The 15,140-nt window shown below is 39.1% G+C and overlaps 1 protein-coding gene across 1 annotated transcript in view; it reads left to right on the top strand.

The window, feature by feature from the left end:
- PTDSS1 (phosphatidylserine synthase 1) overlaps positions 1-14,939 on the top strand; it is a 31,271-nt gene extending 16,332 nt beyond the window's left edge. Inside the window, exons 7-13 of the mRNA XM_075415822.1 lie at positions 1,332-1,473; positions 2,830-2,942; positions 4,461-4,526; positions 8,819-8,918; positions 10,091-10,159; positions 10,690-10,759; positions 11,603-14,939. Of these exons, the coding sequence (XP_075271937.1) occupies positions 1,332-1,473; positions 2,830-2,942; positions 4,461-4,526; positions 8,819-8,918; positions 10,091-10,159; positions 10,690-10,759; positions 11,603-11,715 (673 nt within the window). The 3' untranslated portion in view covers positions 11,716-14,939. The remainder of the gene's footprint in view (positions 1-1,331; positions 1,474-2,829; positions 2,943-4,460; positions 4,527-8,818; positions 8,919-10,090; positions 10,160-10,689; positions 10,760-11,602) is intronic.
- The last annotated feature ends 201 nt before the right edge of the window (positions 14,940-15,140 follow it).

The following is a 15,140-nucleotide window of genomic DNA, read 5'->3' as shown; positions in this document are numbered from 1 at the left end:
ATAGATGAAACAGGATCAAGTACAATGAATTGCCAAATTGCCTCAAGAGATGAAAAAGGAGCTCAAAACTTGACTTTCGTATTTGTAACCTACAAGAACTGCTGGGCTGCTTTCTTTTCTTAGTCACAAATTTCTTAATTGCTCTGAGAACAAACCAGCCTTTAGTCTCAGATCAATTCGCCTGCATTTCAATTCAGGAGGAATGCTGAGCATTATAAAGTTGATGGTCCCTCTGTTTGGAGAGAGTTCACTGAAAGTTAAAACAGCAGAATATCTATGCAGGACTAGTCTTTACTGTCTTTGTGGAATAATTTTTCCTCATGGTCTTTGAAATGCAGAAGTAGGTTTTTTTTGACCTTTAATATGAAGAGAAGCTGCTTAGAATGAGAAGCTTTTGCTTGTGCCCTTTTGTTTTCTTTTTCTTTTCTTGTTGGATAAACATGGAACTTAAAGATTAGAAGATTTCCCCTAACCTAAGATCCCACTAGCCTAAAAGAACACAAGTATAAGAAGTATGATATCTGAATCTCCTTTTGTTTTGTCCAGAAGGGCCAGGGAAATAACAGGGTGAAAATTGACTTCTAGCCCTGCTAGTTCTCCTTCAGAAAAGGAAACTCTGAGGTTTTTCTTAGATTCCCCGTCCTTTAGATTTTGTTGCTCATCTGATGTAATGTTATCAAAAGCAAGAACCAGTAACACATCTGTTGGATGAACCTCCATTCACATCCCCTTTCAAAAGGTAATTTAAAAGCCTTCTAGCTTTTAACAGTACTATCACATCTCTCCAGAAGATTTGCATGCATTTCATATCAGAACAGCAGGGATTGTACATGCTGTAAGTGCGGTATTTTCAAACGTGGAGCCAGCCCCTTATACAATTAATGAATAATGAATCTGAGAGATTCTTGAAGGATTGATGTCGGTGAGCTCTAGAACAAGGAGTCTTTGGGATAAGAGCAGTGGCAGCATGCACTAGGAAGAAATATGCTCTAGATTTTCTGAAGGGGTTGCAGAATTGCAATCCTTGCTTCTTTCCTTCGTGGAAAGAGTGATAGATATGTTCTGTAGTTAGTTACTGATGCTAGAGGGGGGTGGACTTTCATAGCAGAATGCACCCTGACTGAAATGCTTACTAGATTATGTTACTTAATTCACCCTTGTCTGGTACACAGCTGAGTCTGTGAAGATCTCTGCTGTCCAGCGAGAAAGTGTGATTGTTCTGAAGCATCAGTAACACGGCTATTGCTTTTCTCCCCCCCCCCCCCCCCCCCCCCCCCCCCCCCCGCCCTTGTGTATTCCTTGTATTTACTTCAGCCATTCTTTTTTTTTAGGGACATTCACACGACCACAGGGAAAATTAAAAGAGCTGTATTACAATTCACCCCAGCCAGCTGGACCTATGTCCGCTGGTTTGACCCTAAGTCTTCATTTCAAAGAGTGGCTGGAATCTACCTTTTCATGATCATTTGGCAGGTAAGAAATAATTTCTATGAAATCAAAGCTGCCATCAGCTCGATTGCTTATTGGCTGTGTTTGGCTAGAAGATATGCTAATACAATGTATGTCTGTCATTGAATTACAGTTAAACTAATTGATAATACAGAATTGCTCAGGGCACTGTTCACAGAAGTTACATGATAGTTCAGGAGTGTAATTACAGAATCTGTGGAAAAAACCCAAATGTTACAGATTCCTGTACTGGCCAGCAATTGCTCTTTGCAATGATACAGTTTTAAAAACTGCTAAGACAGTGGGGTTTTAAGCTGGGTTGATTTTTTTTGTTTTGTTTTGTTGTGTGGAGTTTTCTTGGGTTTGTTTTTTTGGTTTTTTTTTTTTCTTTCCTATTGACTGTGGATGGATTACATATTCTCAGAATTCTGGCCTTGATCCAGCAAGACTCTATAATATGTCCCAACTGCTTTGGTACTTCGTCATGCAAATGCTAGCAGAGTGCACTAGAACTGAATTTAGTTTTTAAAAGGAGAACCAGAAGTGTGTGATATACCTTTTTTTTTTTTTTTTTTAATACGATCTCTTCTACACCTCTGCCAAATTTTCTTTAGTCATTCATACCTGATGTAGGATATGAAAGTTATCAGAAGGCCTCTGCAGTATGAGTTAGTGTCTGGTCACATATTGGGTTTCTGGAGAGAGAGGAGAGTCCAGTGGAGGGCTATGAAGATGATGAGGGGACTGGAACATCTCTCCTACAAGGAAAAGCTGAGGGAGCTGGACTTGTTTAGCCTGAAGAAGAGAAGGCTGAGAGGGGATCTTACGAATGCTTATAAACATCTCAAGGGTGGGTGTCAAAGAGGATGGGGCCAGACTCTTTTCAGTGGTGCTCAGTGACAGGACAAGGGGCAACGGGCACAAACTGAGGCACAGGAAGTTCCATCTGAACACAAGGAAGAACTTCTTCCCTCTGAGGGTGATGGAGCCCTGGAACAGGCTGCCCATGGAGGTTGTGGAGTCTCCTTCTCTGGAGATATTCAAAACACGCCTGGACGCGGTCCTGTGCAGCCTGCTGTAGGTGACCCTGCTTCGGCAGGGGGATTGGACCAGATGACCCACAGAGGTCCCTTCCAACCCCAAACATTCTGTGATTCCAGAGGAGAATTCTTTGTTTTACTAGTATATTCCTTGCTTGTCCTAGAACAGGAATCTTAGACTCTTTAAATCCTCAGTCTAACCAGCAGGGCTACAGTAGAGCATGAATAGTTTTTGTTCCATGTTGTAGTTTCCCTATTAATGTTTGCACATTTTTGGTAGTAACTCATTAAGAGTTACACAAGTTGAATACTATTAACCAACTTTTTTTTTTTTGCCTAGCTGACTGAGTTGAACACATTCTTTTTGAAACATATCTTTGTGTTCCAAGCAAGCCACCCTTTAAGCTGGGGGAGAATTCTTTTCGTAGGAATCATTACAGCACCCACTGTAAGGTAATTTTGTTGCTATGGTGTTTTTTCTTCCCTTTAAAGTAGCTTGACTTCTAGGCAGCCAAGAGCTGCTTATAGTTTGTGAATAAGTACAGCACACTTCAAGAAATTTATGCTTTTGCCACCAGGAAAAGCAAAACATTTTTTCTATGAAGTGTATTTTCTAACAAGAAAACGAATAAGGTAAAATGTATATAAACATCAGAGTTCCATAGGGAAGCAGAACCAGTCTGCTCCATCTTCTGTTTGTATAGCATCTCCCTGTTTTGTGAGTTAGCTGCATTTATTATCCTTGAGAACTGCATATGAAAGTATCCAAGTTGATGAATCAGATGCTCACAAAAGTGTAGATGAGGAAAAATAGAGCTGTTGGTCTTTCTGAGTTCCTTATTCTGTTTGTCTAAGGGAAATATTAGCATGTTATAAGAAAAGATAAAGCATTACCATATTCTGAGTAGCAGAACATTATATATGCAGTGTTAACAGTTGTATACAAGCATTAACCTGCTTTTAGTCATACATACTATCTCGCATTGTTAGCAGTTCATTTTTTTTGTCCTGCGATATAGCTGGAGGTAGGCAGAATGCACGTGGTTCTGAAGGTAGAGGCATGGAGTTTCCCATTCATGAGTAAAGTGATATTACCTTGGACAGCTAAATGGCAACCATGCATTGGTTTATTCCTAAAATACAACTGTTAGTGTCTCAAGTTATGTGCAGTGATTTCACACTGTTAATTAAATCACCTAAAACAATCTGTAAGATCATTATAGGTGAGCCTTTAAGTATTTTATGGCACTTGCCAACCTGTAGAAGTCTTTATTCTTAAACAATCCTAGTATCGTTGAATTAATAACACTTGTCTTCCCCATCTGTCAGTGGAAATCAGAGACAGAGACTGAGAAAAGGAACTTTGGTTCCACTTGTTTGGAATTCCCCTCTCTAAACTCTTAAAATTTAGGAGCATAAAGACCAGAGCAGAATGGTCTCCAGACTATTTTCAAAACAGTGAGAAATTGTACTCTGTTCTTGAGAGGAAAACATGCCAGTGGTTAGAGCGCTCACTCAGGACATGGAATAGCCATATTTGGTTTCTTTGAAGATTCAAACCTACATCTCTCAAGAAGATGCAATTATTAATAAATTAAAGGCAAACTATGGAAAAAGTGGAGGATTCTCTAATTCATTTGAGGTGGTTGCACTTTTCCTAGAAGAGCTGGAGATGCAGTGGAGAGGCAGGAGACATTTGTGGAGCTTTGTTACCTTACTAGTTTGGGTACTTTCCCAGTCCTTGCTCTCAGGATTGTTTTCTGTGTTGTTTCAAGCTATTTGATCTGTGTGATAATCTGTCCTACTAGAATTGAAGCGATCTGGTAGATATCCAGCATGATTGCATGTGATTTTAACCATCAGCACTTCATTTTCAGTATAGATACATTTGTAACATTAACTTGTTTTCTAAATGTAAATACTCTGGGGACTTTCAACTTCACTGAAGAATTTTCTTGTTTCCCTGCTCAGGCAATACTATGCATACCTCACAGATACACAGTGCAAGAGGGTGGGAACTCAGTGCTGGGTGTTCGGGTAAGTGTTGTTGCTGCATTCTCGAAGTACTTGGATAAGTGTGAAGTATGAGTCCAGCACAGGAACAGTGCATGAAGCCAGTCCTTGTCTTGTGCTGTTTTTAGTGTAAAAAAACAGCATGGAGAGATTTCCTTTTTTTAGCAAGTTCGGAGGAAAGTAAAATTCTGGATTTGGAGGTAGAACAGGGGAAGTGATGGAATGAATAAGGAGAGCAACAGAAGGAAGAACTAGAAACTGCTGGATAAAGTTAGGCTCCTTCAAAGTAGCATTGGCTTTGCTGCCCATATTTTCAGTCAGGTGAGAAGGATAAAGCTTTTGCCTCTACCCCTTGCCTGTCATTGGAGCAATGTTTACCTGGCTGTCAAGGTGGGCATTGCTGTGGTTAGCGGAATCACAACAGAAGACAGCGAAATAAACCATGGTTATCAACTATTTCTATTCTGTTCTCAAAGAGGAAAAGGGCTAACACTATCAACAGTGGTTACCTTGGCTACAATCTCTTTCAACATGTCTCTTGGAGGAGACCTGTAAATGAAGAGTTAGCACGATTGCTGCTGGTGGGAACTTCCTTCTCTAGACGGTTTGACTAAAATGTACTATTCTGTAAACCTGAAGCATATGCTATTGTAGTGTGTAAAAGCTTCTTGTAAATGAGCAGTGTAGTAGTGTCCGTTTTGATTTATGACTTGGAAACTTACAAATGGGAAAGCATTAAAGATCCTAAATGGCATCTTAAAGAAAAAAAATAATGTGTATTTTAAGAAACTATTCAAGAAGCTAATATCTGATGGCAACAACTTTAAATTGAAACAGCAATTTCACTCTCTTCTGTCAAGATTAGTATATGTCTTTTTTCCAGAATTGTCTGAGCCATTTCCATGTTTAATAGAAAAACCTGTTACTGGTTTAAATTGGAATAGCATTTCAATGAGCCATAAAATACTCGGATCTAACTTAGAGACAGTGCTCTGATAAACTTGTCTCACCTTGACTGTTAGTCTTAAGGATGTTACAGAGTTTTAGGAACAGTGCTGGACTGGAAGGCATGTTTCCAGGTGCACTGCACCACTGTAAAGCATGTCCCTTTCTCAACATTTGATTGAGATGAGAGCAGAGCATGTTGCAGTGTAATTGAAGGGATTTCTACTCGTTTTAAATGTACCCTGGAGAACATGACACATGTCTCCTTGGGTTTGTCTGGGCTTAAATATTCACCTCTTTCACTGACTTACCATCTTCCTGGATGGATCTATTACTGTCTTCAACTCATGACTGTAACATCCAATGGACACGCAAAAGGTAGTAACTCTGTTCTTGTTTAGTTTTACTGCTGCTGAGTAGGAGTTGATAATATTTTCTGTAAGCCTAAACCTCCTTACTCAGCAAGGATCCACCCCCTTGAAACATGCAGAATGATTCCTGAAGAGACTCTGTAACATAAACAGTCCTTAAAAAGGATTTTTTAAATGATCATGGCAGTCACCTGTCTTTTTGGGTTTGGTATGGATGATGCTTTAGTGCTGAAGATAACTGATTAATCACACGGTTAGTATGGCTACTTAATTTACAATTAGAATCAAATAACCTTGCTCTGTGTATAAATGTCTTGATAGTTACAGATCAGCTGTACTAATATTGTGGAGATATGTATTTGAATACAGACATGTTACTGAAATCTGTATTTAAATGGTTTAGGAAATGAGATGTTTATATGAAAAAGGAAATTTTCTCAGCTACAGATGGCAATTTTAGAGTCTTATAGAAGACACATTTTAAAGAATTTTATAATTTGGGGGGAAGAGTTTTCAAGTTCTGTGTTAGGAAGAAAGGAGGATGAACTCTGTTTCATCCGAGAGAAAGAATTTAAACATTCTTTTACAAACTGAAGGGAAATGTGGTGCTTGACGTTAGCCTTCTGGCTCTGAAAAATTGTGAAGGGTTACAGAAACCGTCATCCTTGGTTCAAAGCTCTCAGTGAACACATTAGTGTCATATATGTCAATAGATGGATGCTCATATGTCTCTTTATGATCGCATAACAAGAACTGCAATAGAATATTAATTTACTGTCTGATCTAATCATGGGAAATGTGCATGGAGTAAGTATTCTCCTTGATAGTGCTTACTGCTATAATCTGCTAGAAAAAAAACCAGAGCAACGCTGGGAGCTCCTGTTGTTTCTTGAAAAGCAGCACTCTTCCGGTAATTTAACTATGCAGAATATAATTTCTGAAGCAGTTAAAAACAAGTATATAGAATATTCATATCTGGTGATAGAGACACTTTTAAAGGTACAAACTGAATTTGTAACAGCCTAACCATGGGTTTAATTAAAAGTAGTGCCTTGCATTAGTATGAAACTGTTCTCTGCGACTTGACATATACTGTAGCATCACTCTCAATAGATGGACAGTTGGTGATATAAGGCATGAACGAGACCAGTGTAACAACTCTGCTGGAAATTGCACCGCTTTCATAAAGATGAAGCCTTTTAGAAAGGAAGTTTCCCTTAGGAAGATACAAGAGCATTTTGTCTGAGTGAAAACTAACAGTATCTTTAGTTCTATTGAATAGTCTCATCACCCTTCAGTAGGACATTAACACCTTTCGCTGTTAGCATTCTTTTATCTTTTGAGTTACCTCTGCTTTAACTGTAATAGCTGTCCTATTGTACAATGCGCTTAACCTGAGTATTCTTGACAAGAATAATGGAAAGAATGTATAAACGCAACACAAGCAGCTGTATAATTTTTGGAGTCCTTGTTGAAAATAGCCTATTTTGTTTATACCTTCAAGTATATCATACCCTCATATGTTTGTTTCCTGATGGTGGTCTTTCTGTTCCCGCTGCTGGAACTATTTTAACTATTTTTTAATCTGCAGCTGGATCAGTAAGAATAATATAAAACCAAGAAAGAAAAATAGTTTGTGACCCCACCGAGTAATGCTGCTCTCAAGTTTTTACTAATATGCACCTCATTAATTTGCAGTATTGGTCAATTAGGTGTTACTTCAACAGTTATACATTTTGACCCCATTCATCATGCTGCAAGTCACATTAGATGGCTCAGAGAAAGCTGTAACCTGCTATGTGCACCAGGACTATCTTTGCAATACCAGTGGTGAAGTCATGCACACATCTTTCCTCCCTCTTTCACGGAGGCAGCTGTGTCTGGTCTACCAGGCAGCAGAGCCATTTTTGGCAGCTCCCTGGTTGTGGAGAGTGCTGGTAGGGAATGTGTCGTGTCCTGCAGTGTCGAGCCTGGGAGACTGGAACACTTGACCTGATGTTAAGTGTGCCTGCACCCGTTTGAGGAGGAGCACGTGCTCATGTGTACAACCTCAAAGTCACTACTGAACAAGTTAAGTATTAAACTTTTATAAATTTCATAGTTTTCTTTGTGATTTGCTTCAGCTTGAGATGAGTCCATTTTCTACACTTTTGGTGCACCAGTCACGTTTCTACACTTGTATTTGTTAAAAATACGTAATTTTGCGTCCAGGACCTATACAAACTAATTATGTTTCCATGGTGGGTGAAGGAAGCTTTGGATTTATAGCCTCTTGTCTCACACCAAGTGATGGCCAAGCCTTCATAGCTTTGAGCCTGAAAAGATGTAAACATCTGGTAACAGGGGGAGAGTTGGAGATACTTGTTTTAATTGTTATAATGCCAGAGAGGAAAGTAAATGCTGCATTTTTTCCTTCCACATTTGTCCCAAAATCCTCTGATACTATAGTGTGGACCTGAGTTTACAAATAAACCAGAGCAAATGTGTGGATTCTCAGTGAATTTGAAATGGTGTTTCCTGTTAATTTTCTCAGTAAGATCGTCTGAAGCAAGCAAAATAGCCTATTTAGAATTGTAGTAAGTTTACATCTTGTAGAGAAATACCCAAAGCACAGTTCTAGTTCACCCAATGCAGAGTCTGTTGGTTGTTCAGCATGGAAGAGAAATTTATATCTGGTGAGGGCTGAAGCACAGCGGTAAGTATAAACACAAGTTCTCTGCTATTGGCTCACACTCCTGCTCGTTCCCTGGACAAACAGAGCCTCGTGGAATTGTGAACTGCCAGCTGATCACTTTTTGCATGCTGTTTATGCTGAAGAAAGGTGTAGAAAGAAAAATTAATTTCCCAAAGAATTTCAGTTAATGGTGGTGTTGGGGAGGTGTGTGCTCACGAGAGTAGTGCTTGTTTAGAGCTGACAGTCTGGGGTCTGGGTTGTGAACATGTGAGTTAAATCCTTAGTGTTAGTAACCACTCCCCCCCTTCTCTTTCATTTACCCACAGGGCTATTGGTTTCCTTGAAGCTATTGTGTGCATAAAGTTTGGACAAGATCTTTTTTCCAAAACACAAATACTGTATGTTGTGTTTTGGCTTCTCTGTGTGGTAAGTGAGATTTCTCATGTGAAACAAAGTATGGCAAAAGCATTGAAAGCATCTAAATAGCTTCCTCTCTGGAACATTGGCAACAGGGGGTCGTTGTGGAGGAATGCTGGTAAAGAGTTTTGTGCACATCCTAGGAAACCCAAATGCTAGATCATTCAGAACACACTTGGAAGGGACTAGAATAACTTTTTTCTTGCTGCTTGACATAGCAGAATATAGCCACCTCATCAGTGCTTAACAATGAAACAAACCGTGGTTATAGAACGCTTTGTGAGAGAATGTCAGTTCGATTGAGGCTAACTTTGGCGGTGCTTGCTATGGTGCCCACTGGAAAGGAACAGGAGTTAATGAATAGCATTAAGAGTAATTCATGTTGTTTCACACTGAAGTCTTACAACTATATAAACAACCCTGCTTTATCAGGCAAATCGTTCTCACTCAGCCTGCAACTTTCTGTACTTCAGCATGATTACTGCAAATGCAGCATGAAATGCCAATTTTATAACAGTAAATGGATGTTTGTCTTGCCAGACTTGTAACTCCAATGCCAAGCAAGTTTTTAATGGTCAGTGAAAAACAAGGCATTTATAATGGGCTGACAGATAAATACTTCGCCCTTCTAGTTGGGAACACAGTTTGAACAGGTGGTAGGGAGTCAGAATTTATTGTTCTTTTATTTATCATGACAATTTTATTCCTGAAACTTCAGAGGAGATAAGTATTGAATTGCTTCCTGGATCAGAACACCACAAAACCAAACATGTAACCCAGCCTGAAGCACAAGGCAGGGATAAGGAGAATTCATTTTTCTCCCAGATTGGTTGTTCCTGATAATATACCTAGAAGTGCCTACGAAGTGCTTGCCAGCTGCTTTTGTGTGAAGACTGTACAGGATGAGGACAAAAATGATACTGACGGTGTATTTTGCAAGCGGATGATCTGTCTGTATCCTCATGCTCCCGTGGAGAACTGGTCTGCATACCCCGCAGTGGCAGAATGTACGTGTATCTTGAGGTTGAAACATGAGTCTTACTCATCCTGACAAAAGATGCAGGAGAAACAGAGCAGGAGAGTCTCTGAATGCAGAATCTCCAGGGACTCCGAGACCTTGAACCAGCAAGGAATTTGGAAAAAGTGTTACAGATAATTTTTTCTTCTCCTCCTTTGTCTAGGCCTTTACAACTTTCCTGTGTTTATATGGTATGGTTTGGTATGCAGAATATTACGGCCACCGAGAAAAGGTACTTTATTAAGAAGTCTGGTTTTGTTTTGTACCAGAATTAAAACTGCAAAGCTCCTAGATAGTAGAATTCTTTACCAGAGCTAGTATAAATGGAGGTAAAGGGGGGATGGTCCAGAGTCTAACTGAACTCAATAGAAAGAACTCTGAATTCAGGGGGCCTTGGACAGGTCCCAAATTACCCTGTGGTCTCTAAAGAATGCCGTCCTCTTAGTTACTCAGAATGAGGCTGTAATTTTAGCACAGCATTCAGGGATGAAGGGTTAGCTAATGTTCCCATTGTACAGGTGGAATGCTAGGGGAATATTAAGAATACTTGGTTACACAACAGATCACGTGGCAAGTGGTGGGTTCTTATTGTATCATCTATGTTGTGCCTTCTAGCTAGGAAGGGATAAGTCCTAAGTACCAGCTGAATGTTTTGTGAGGACTTCTGCCAGAGTTTAAATTTACAAGTCTAATTGCAAACAGAAGTGCTTATCGCAAGGGCTTCCTGCATCCCAGTGACACGTGTCCTTCTTGTTTTTGCAGACCTTATCAGAAAGTGAAGACAGCCCATACAGTCCAGATGCTTCCTGGCTTCATTCTAAATTCAGTAGAGGTATTGGCACTTTTGCACCTATGTTCTCGAAGTGGTAGGTTTAAGGCTCAGTGCTAGGAAATGGGGCTTGAGAAACTTACCTTGGAAACAACTGGATTTATTTAAACATCCCTGCAGGAGCTATACAGATAAATCACCTGCAAAGCTATTTCGCTTTACTGCCTTTTTTCTTCTAATTCTTGGAAATGTATTTATTTTTTTAATGAAGCAACCAAATTTTTCTGTTCTTATTCCAGGCCATTCTTGTAGGTTTAGGGCATTATGCATTTCATAACTTTTGTGGACACGTTTTATCTCTGAACATTGCATATTTGATTTGAAACATATGATGTGAATTGTGCTTTTCAATTCATTAATTACAAACTTCACCCTCTCTCATGTTTTACTCCTGAATTCTTGTTTCAGTCCCCTTTGTCTCCCGTCTACTTTCTCAGAGTCAAACATGGTCTGTCACATGAAAGACTGAAAATGAGAAATGTGCCCGTACAAGTTTCTGTGACCTCGCTTCCATAGTTCTTAATTTCAGATGATAGTACCTACCAATAATAAAAATGTGGAGGTTTAATTATTGATGTCATTAAAAATGGAGGATGTTTCACCACTATATTGTTCTATAGCAAACTTCTGAATATTTTTTTGAGGAGGATGAATTTTATAGAAACCTTAGGTTTGTTTTTTTTTTTTTAAAAAGGCCACTAGATGGAGTACAAGTATCAACCAGTTTGCATGAGCCTATAATAATCCTTACTGTAAACATTGTAGCTCTAGAAAGCCTTACTGTCTTTTAGACAAGAGCTTGACAGTGTCAAATATATATATAGTAAAAAAACATTTATTTTTCAGCGGGTGCTGACAATAGTCCACCAAAACATTCAGTCAATAGTGAAAGCCATTCATCTAGAAGGAGGAATCGGCACTCCAAATCGAAAGTAACGAATGGAATCAGCAAGAAATGAGAATGGTCTCTGAAGATATCCTACAGTGTGACCAGAGGTGACAAAGAAAATCAGACCTGACTCTGAATTTCCAAATGTAAGATTGATTTTTAAATGTAAAAGTTAAAAAAGGAGGTGTTGAAGAAAAGGATGATCAAGATGGAGCCACCAGTGTACTGCAAATCATTGCCTGCTGACACTTGCCATTTACAGATTTTAATCTAGTTTCTTCAGCATGTAATACCAAAAGCTAATGAAGAGTATGCTGGAAAGAAAAGTAATTTTGTCATAGCAGGTACACCCTGTTTTGTATTCAAGTGTTGCAAGTGCATTATGAATATCTTAGTTGAGGACTTAAACACAAAGGTTGTTAAACTGATAATCAGTTGGCATAGTTGGTTGCATTTTTTTGTTTTGTTTTACTGTGTTTTTGTTGTTTCTAGAAGAGTATGCAATACTTTGACTAAAAGCAACTCTGCCCTTCTTTCTCAGTCTCACAACTACACTTTTCTATACAACAGTTAGTGAATATTCAAAGTTTCCATACTTGTATCCAGCTGCTTGCTTTTATGAAAAGGCTCTTTAGACCTGGTGACAGTTTTACCAGTGAAGAAATGGGTCCAGGTTTCTTGTAAAGGATGTGAAATTGACCTTCAAACACGGTTCTTTTGTTCTGCATTGTCCTTCTGCTTGATAGTTACATATTCTATTTCTTTTAAGTATTTAAAATACTTATATAAACACCTGTTGCAGAATAGAGGGCCATTCCTCCTGCCCTCAGAGACAGATGTCATGTAATTTAGTTGGTTTTCCTCCTTTACTGCAGTGTGTTTTGCAACCCGGAGTGCAAATATGTCATTCTTTCAGCTGCGTCACATTGTGTATGATGTTCCTTCCTATTTCCCTCCAATTTGTCTCTGCCTCAGCTGGAACCAGAAATCCCAGCATCTGCAGACTGATACCAGAAACTGCTCTGAAGGCTCTGATACTCTACTAAGCCTGGTGATATGGCAGTTTTTTGCTGAAGTTGAGTTGCTTGCTACTTCCATAAACATAATTACTTGTGAAGGCTTGCTGCGGTCTTTGGTGTCTGAGAGCCAGCATGATACTACTGTGATATACCCCATCGCTTTGGTATTTCCTATCATGCAGTCAGATAGCCAACAGCAAAGATGTATTAATTCTGACATCTAGCAAAGTGGATAATTCTCCAGCAGTGACTGTAATGATTAAGTCAAGAGGTAAATAATCAAGAGCAATCAGTTCCTGTATTAAGTTATCAAAATGTTTTTGTGCCAATTTGATTTTGGGGTTCATGGGGTTCAGAGGGGTTTGTAGTTTAAGCAAGGATGAGTAATACCCATTAGTCACTTAGTCTTCATAAGAAAATGGGATTTCCTTTTTCTATGAATAGTGTTACTGTGATTTGCCACAGACTAAGTACTGAAAAAAAGTGCAGCAGAGACTTTATACAAGTGTATGATACTGTAAATAGAAAAAAGTATTCTGTGTAATCCATTACTTCCTATGTGCCACAGATTATCAATGTTTTCAATGCACTTAAGCGTTGCTGCTGAACTCCTCAGAGGCCCTTGATTTCCCACCCCCCCTTTCAATCAAGCGTAAAGTGTACATCTTGAAGTAACATAGTAGAAGCTGCTATATCATCATTGCTACAGTGACATTAAATGCTACCTGAGAAAAAATGTTAGGAAGACTTTCAGGCTTTCCTACAACTACTTGGTTTTCATTCATGCTATGGCAATGCCATGTATTGGATCCTTATTCATAATGTACTACGTATTCATGAATGTAGATTTCTTTGGATACTCAAACTTGTTACTTTTTTATTTTCTTGGTTAATAACTTGGTCTGTGTAAGACTGAAGACTGGCATTGTAAATTTTCTATTGATTCAATACCAAAGCAAGAGGTTGGAAGTCTGATGGTTTAGACATTTTGAGTACTGTGGTCTTCAGAAGGGAGAGCCTGTTTTGTACTTGCAAGGTTTATACGCACCAGCCATGTATACAAGGCTTACACGTGTAAGCAGATGCTGAAGTACAATGTCTACTTGCCTGTGGGGACAAGCACACATTTTGTAAATGCAGACCTGGTGCTCACACTGCTGAATTGCACCCTAAAAATATTGGAAAGGCAAATACGAAGTGTCGTCTTGTTGGAAGCTGACTTCTGTATGCTGTTACAACAGCTTGGCCTTGAAGAAATGTTGTTTGACAACACCTTTAAAAATATTTCCTGTGAAGTGTTTTTACTTTATTTTTTTGTATTTGTTTGGGGGTTTTTTTGTGTTTGGTTTTTTTTTTTTTTTTTCTACTTTCAGAGAGGGATGGTTAGGCAGAGGGGAAACTTCAGTAAACTATTCAAGTGCTGCTTGGAAAATGGCACTTTGTCCTCTGTCAGCGGTTTTGGCTGGAATTCACATGTGTTCTCACAAGTCTTCTGCTGACTGACAACTGTATTTTCAGCCCCATCATCTTTGCACATGAGCTTGACACTGGCAGGCATTGGAAAGGTGCTTTTGATCACTGCTGTAAGATAAGTGATCCCAATTCTGTCATTTACTGTGCTATTGCTGAATTCTATATGTATGTAACACCTGCAGTGACAAATCACTGAGCTGTTTAGCGACAAGCATCCATGTGTGAATTCTGCTCCTCGAGCAGTGTTTTGTAACAGTCACGGATGCACTGTCCTGTTTTTAACTACTTGTTCTGTCACGGCCTCTCATTCCTACTTTCCTGCTTCTGACGTTCTTTCCTTTCTCTGTCCTCTAGTGATCTCCCCTGCTGCTACGGAGAGATCTGAACTGGCCCTCCAGAGACTGTCCATCAGTGATGTCAGTCATTGAAGGGAGGCTAGTTTGGGGCAGCATGGTGTAAGCAGAGGGTAGTGGATTAAATAAAAAAGGAAAGTTTTAAAATACAGGTATACAGTGAACCAGAGCTAGCCTTGAATACTGGATTTTGGTATTAAAGTTGCTGCAAAGATCGTACACTGCGTCTAATTAAATATTTGGACTGTGATTTCAACCAGTGCTTTTGTTACTCTTCTCTGAAGATCATAATTTGATGTTCCAGCTGTTAAAACTTCAGTATTTTTTACTTTATCACAAGAGGACACAGATATTACCATGTATTTAATAGTTTTTGAATAGACTTGCTCTGTATTGATTGCAAAGTATTGTATTTTGCAGTAACTCAGTAAATCAACCCATGTCACCAATACGTGTGTGTGTCTGTAACTGCAAGGCATAGGAAATGATTACGTACTGCCTTTAGAAGCTATTACATTTTATTCTATGTAATTGCATGCTGACAAATGCAGCAGTTCCTGAGCAGCCTACAGTGCACACTAAGGTTTTGCCCTAATTTATTATTTTGAAGCAGCAGATCTGATACTACGAACAGTTATGTTATGCCTTCC

This window comes from Opisthocomus hoazin, chromosome 3 (genome assembly GCF_030867145.1).
Source record: "Opisthocomus hoazin isolate bOpiHoa1 chromosome 3, bOpiHoa1.hap1, whole genome shotgun sequence".
Lineage (NCBI taxonomy): Eukaryota > Metazoa > Chordata > Aves > Opisthocomiformes > Opisthocomidae > Opisthocomus > Opisthocomus hoazin.
The sequence above is the reverse complement of the archived record's forward strand: the minus strand, read 5'-3'. Positions and strand labels throughout refer to the sequence as shown.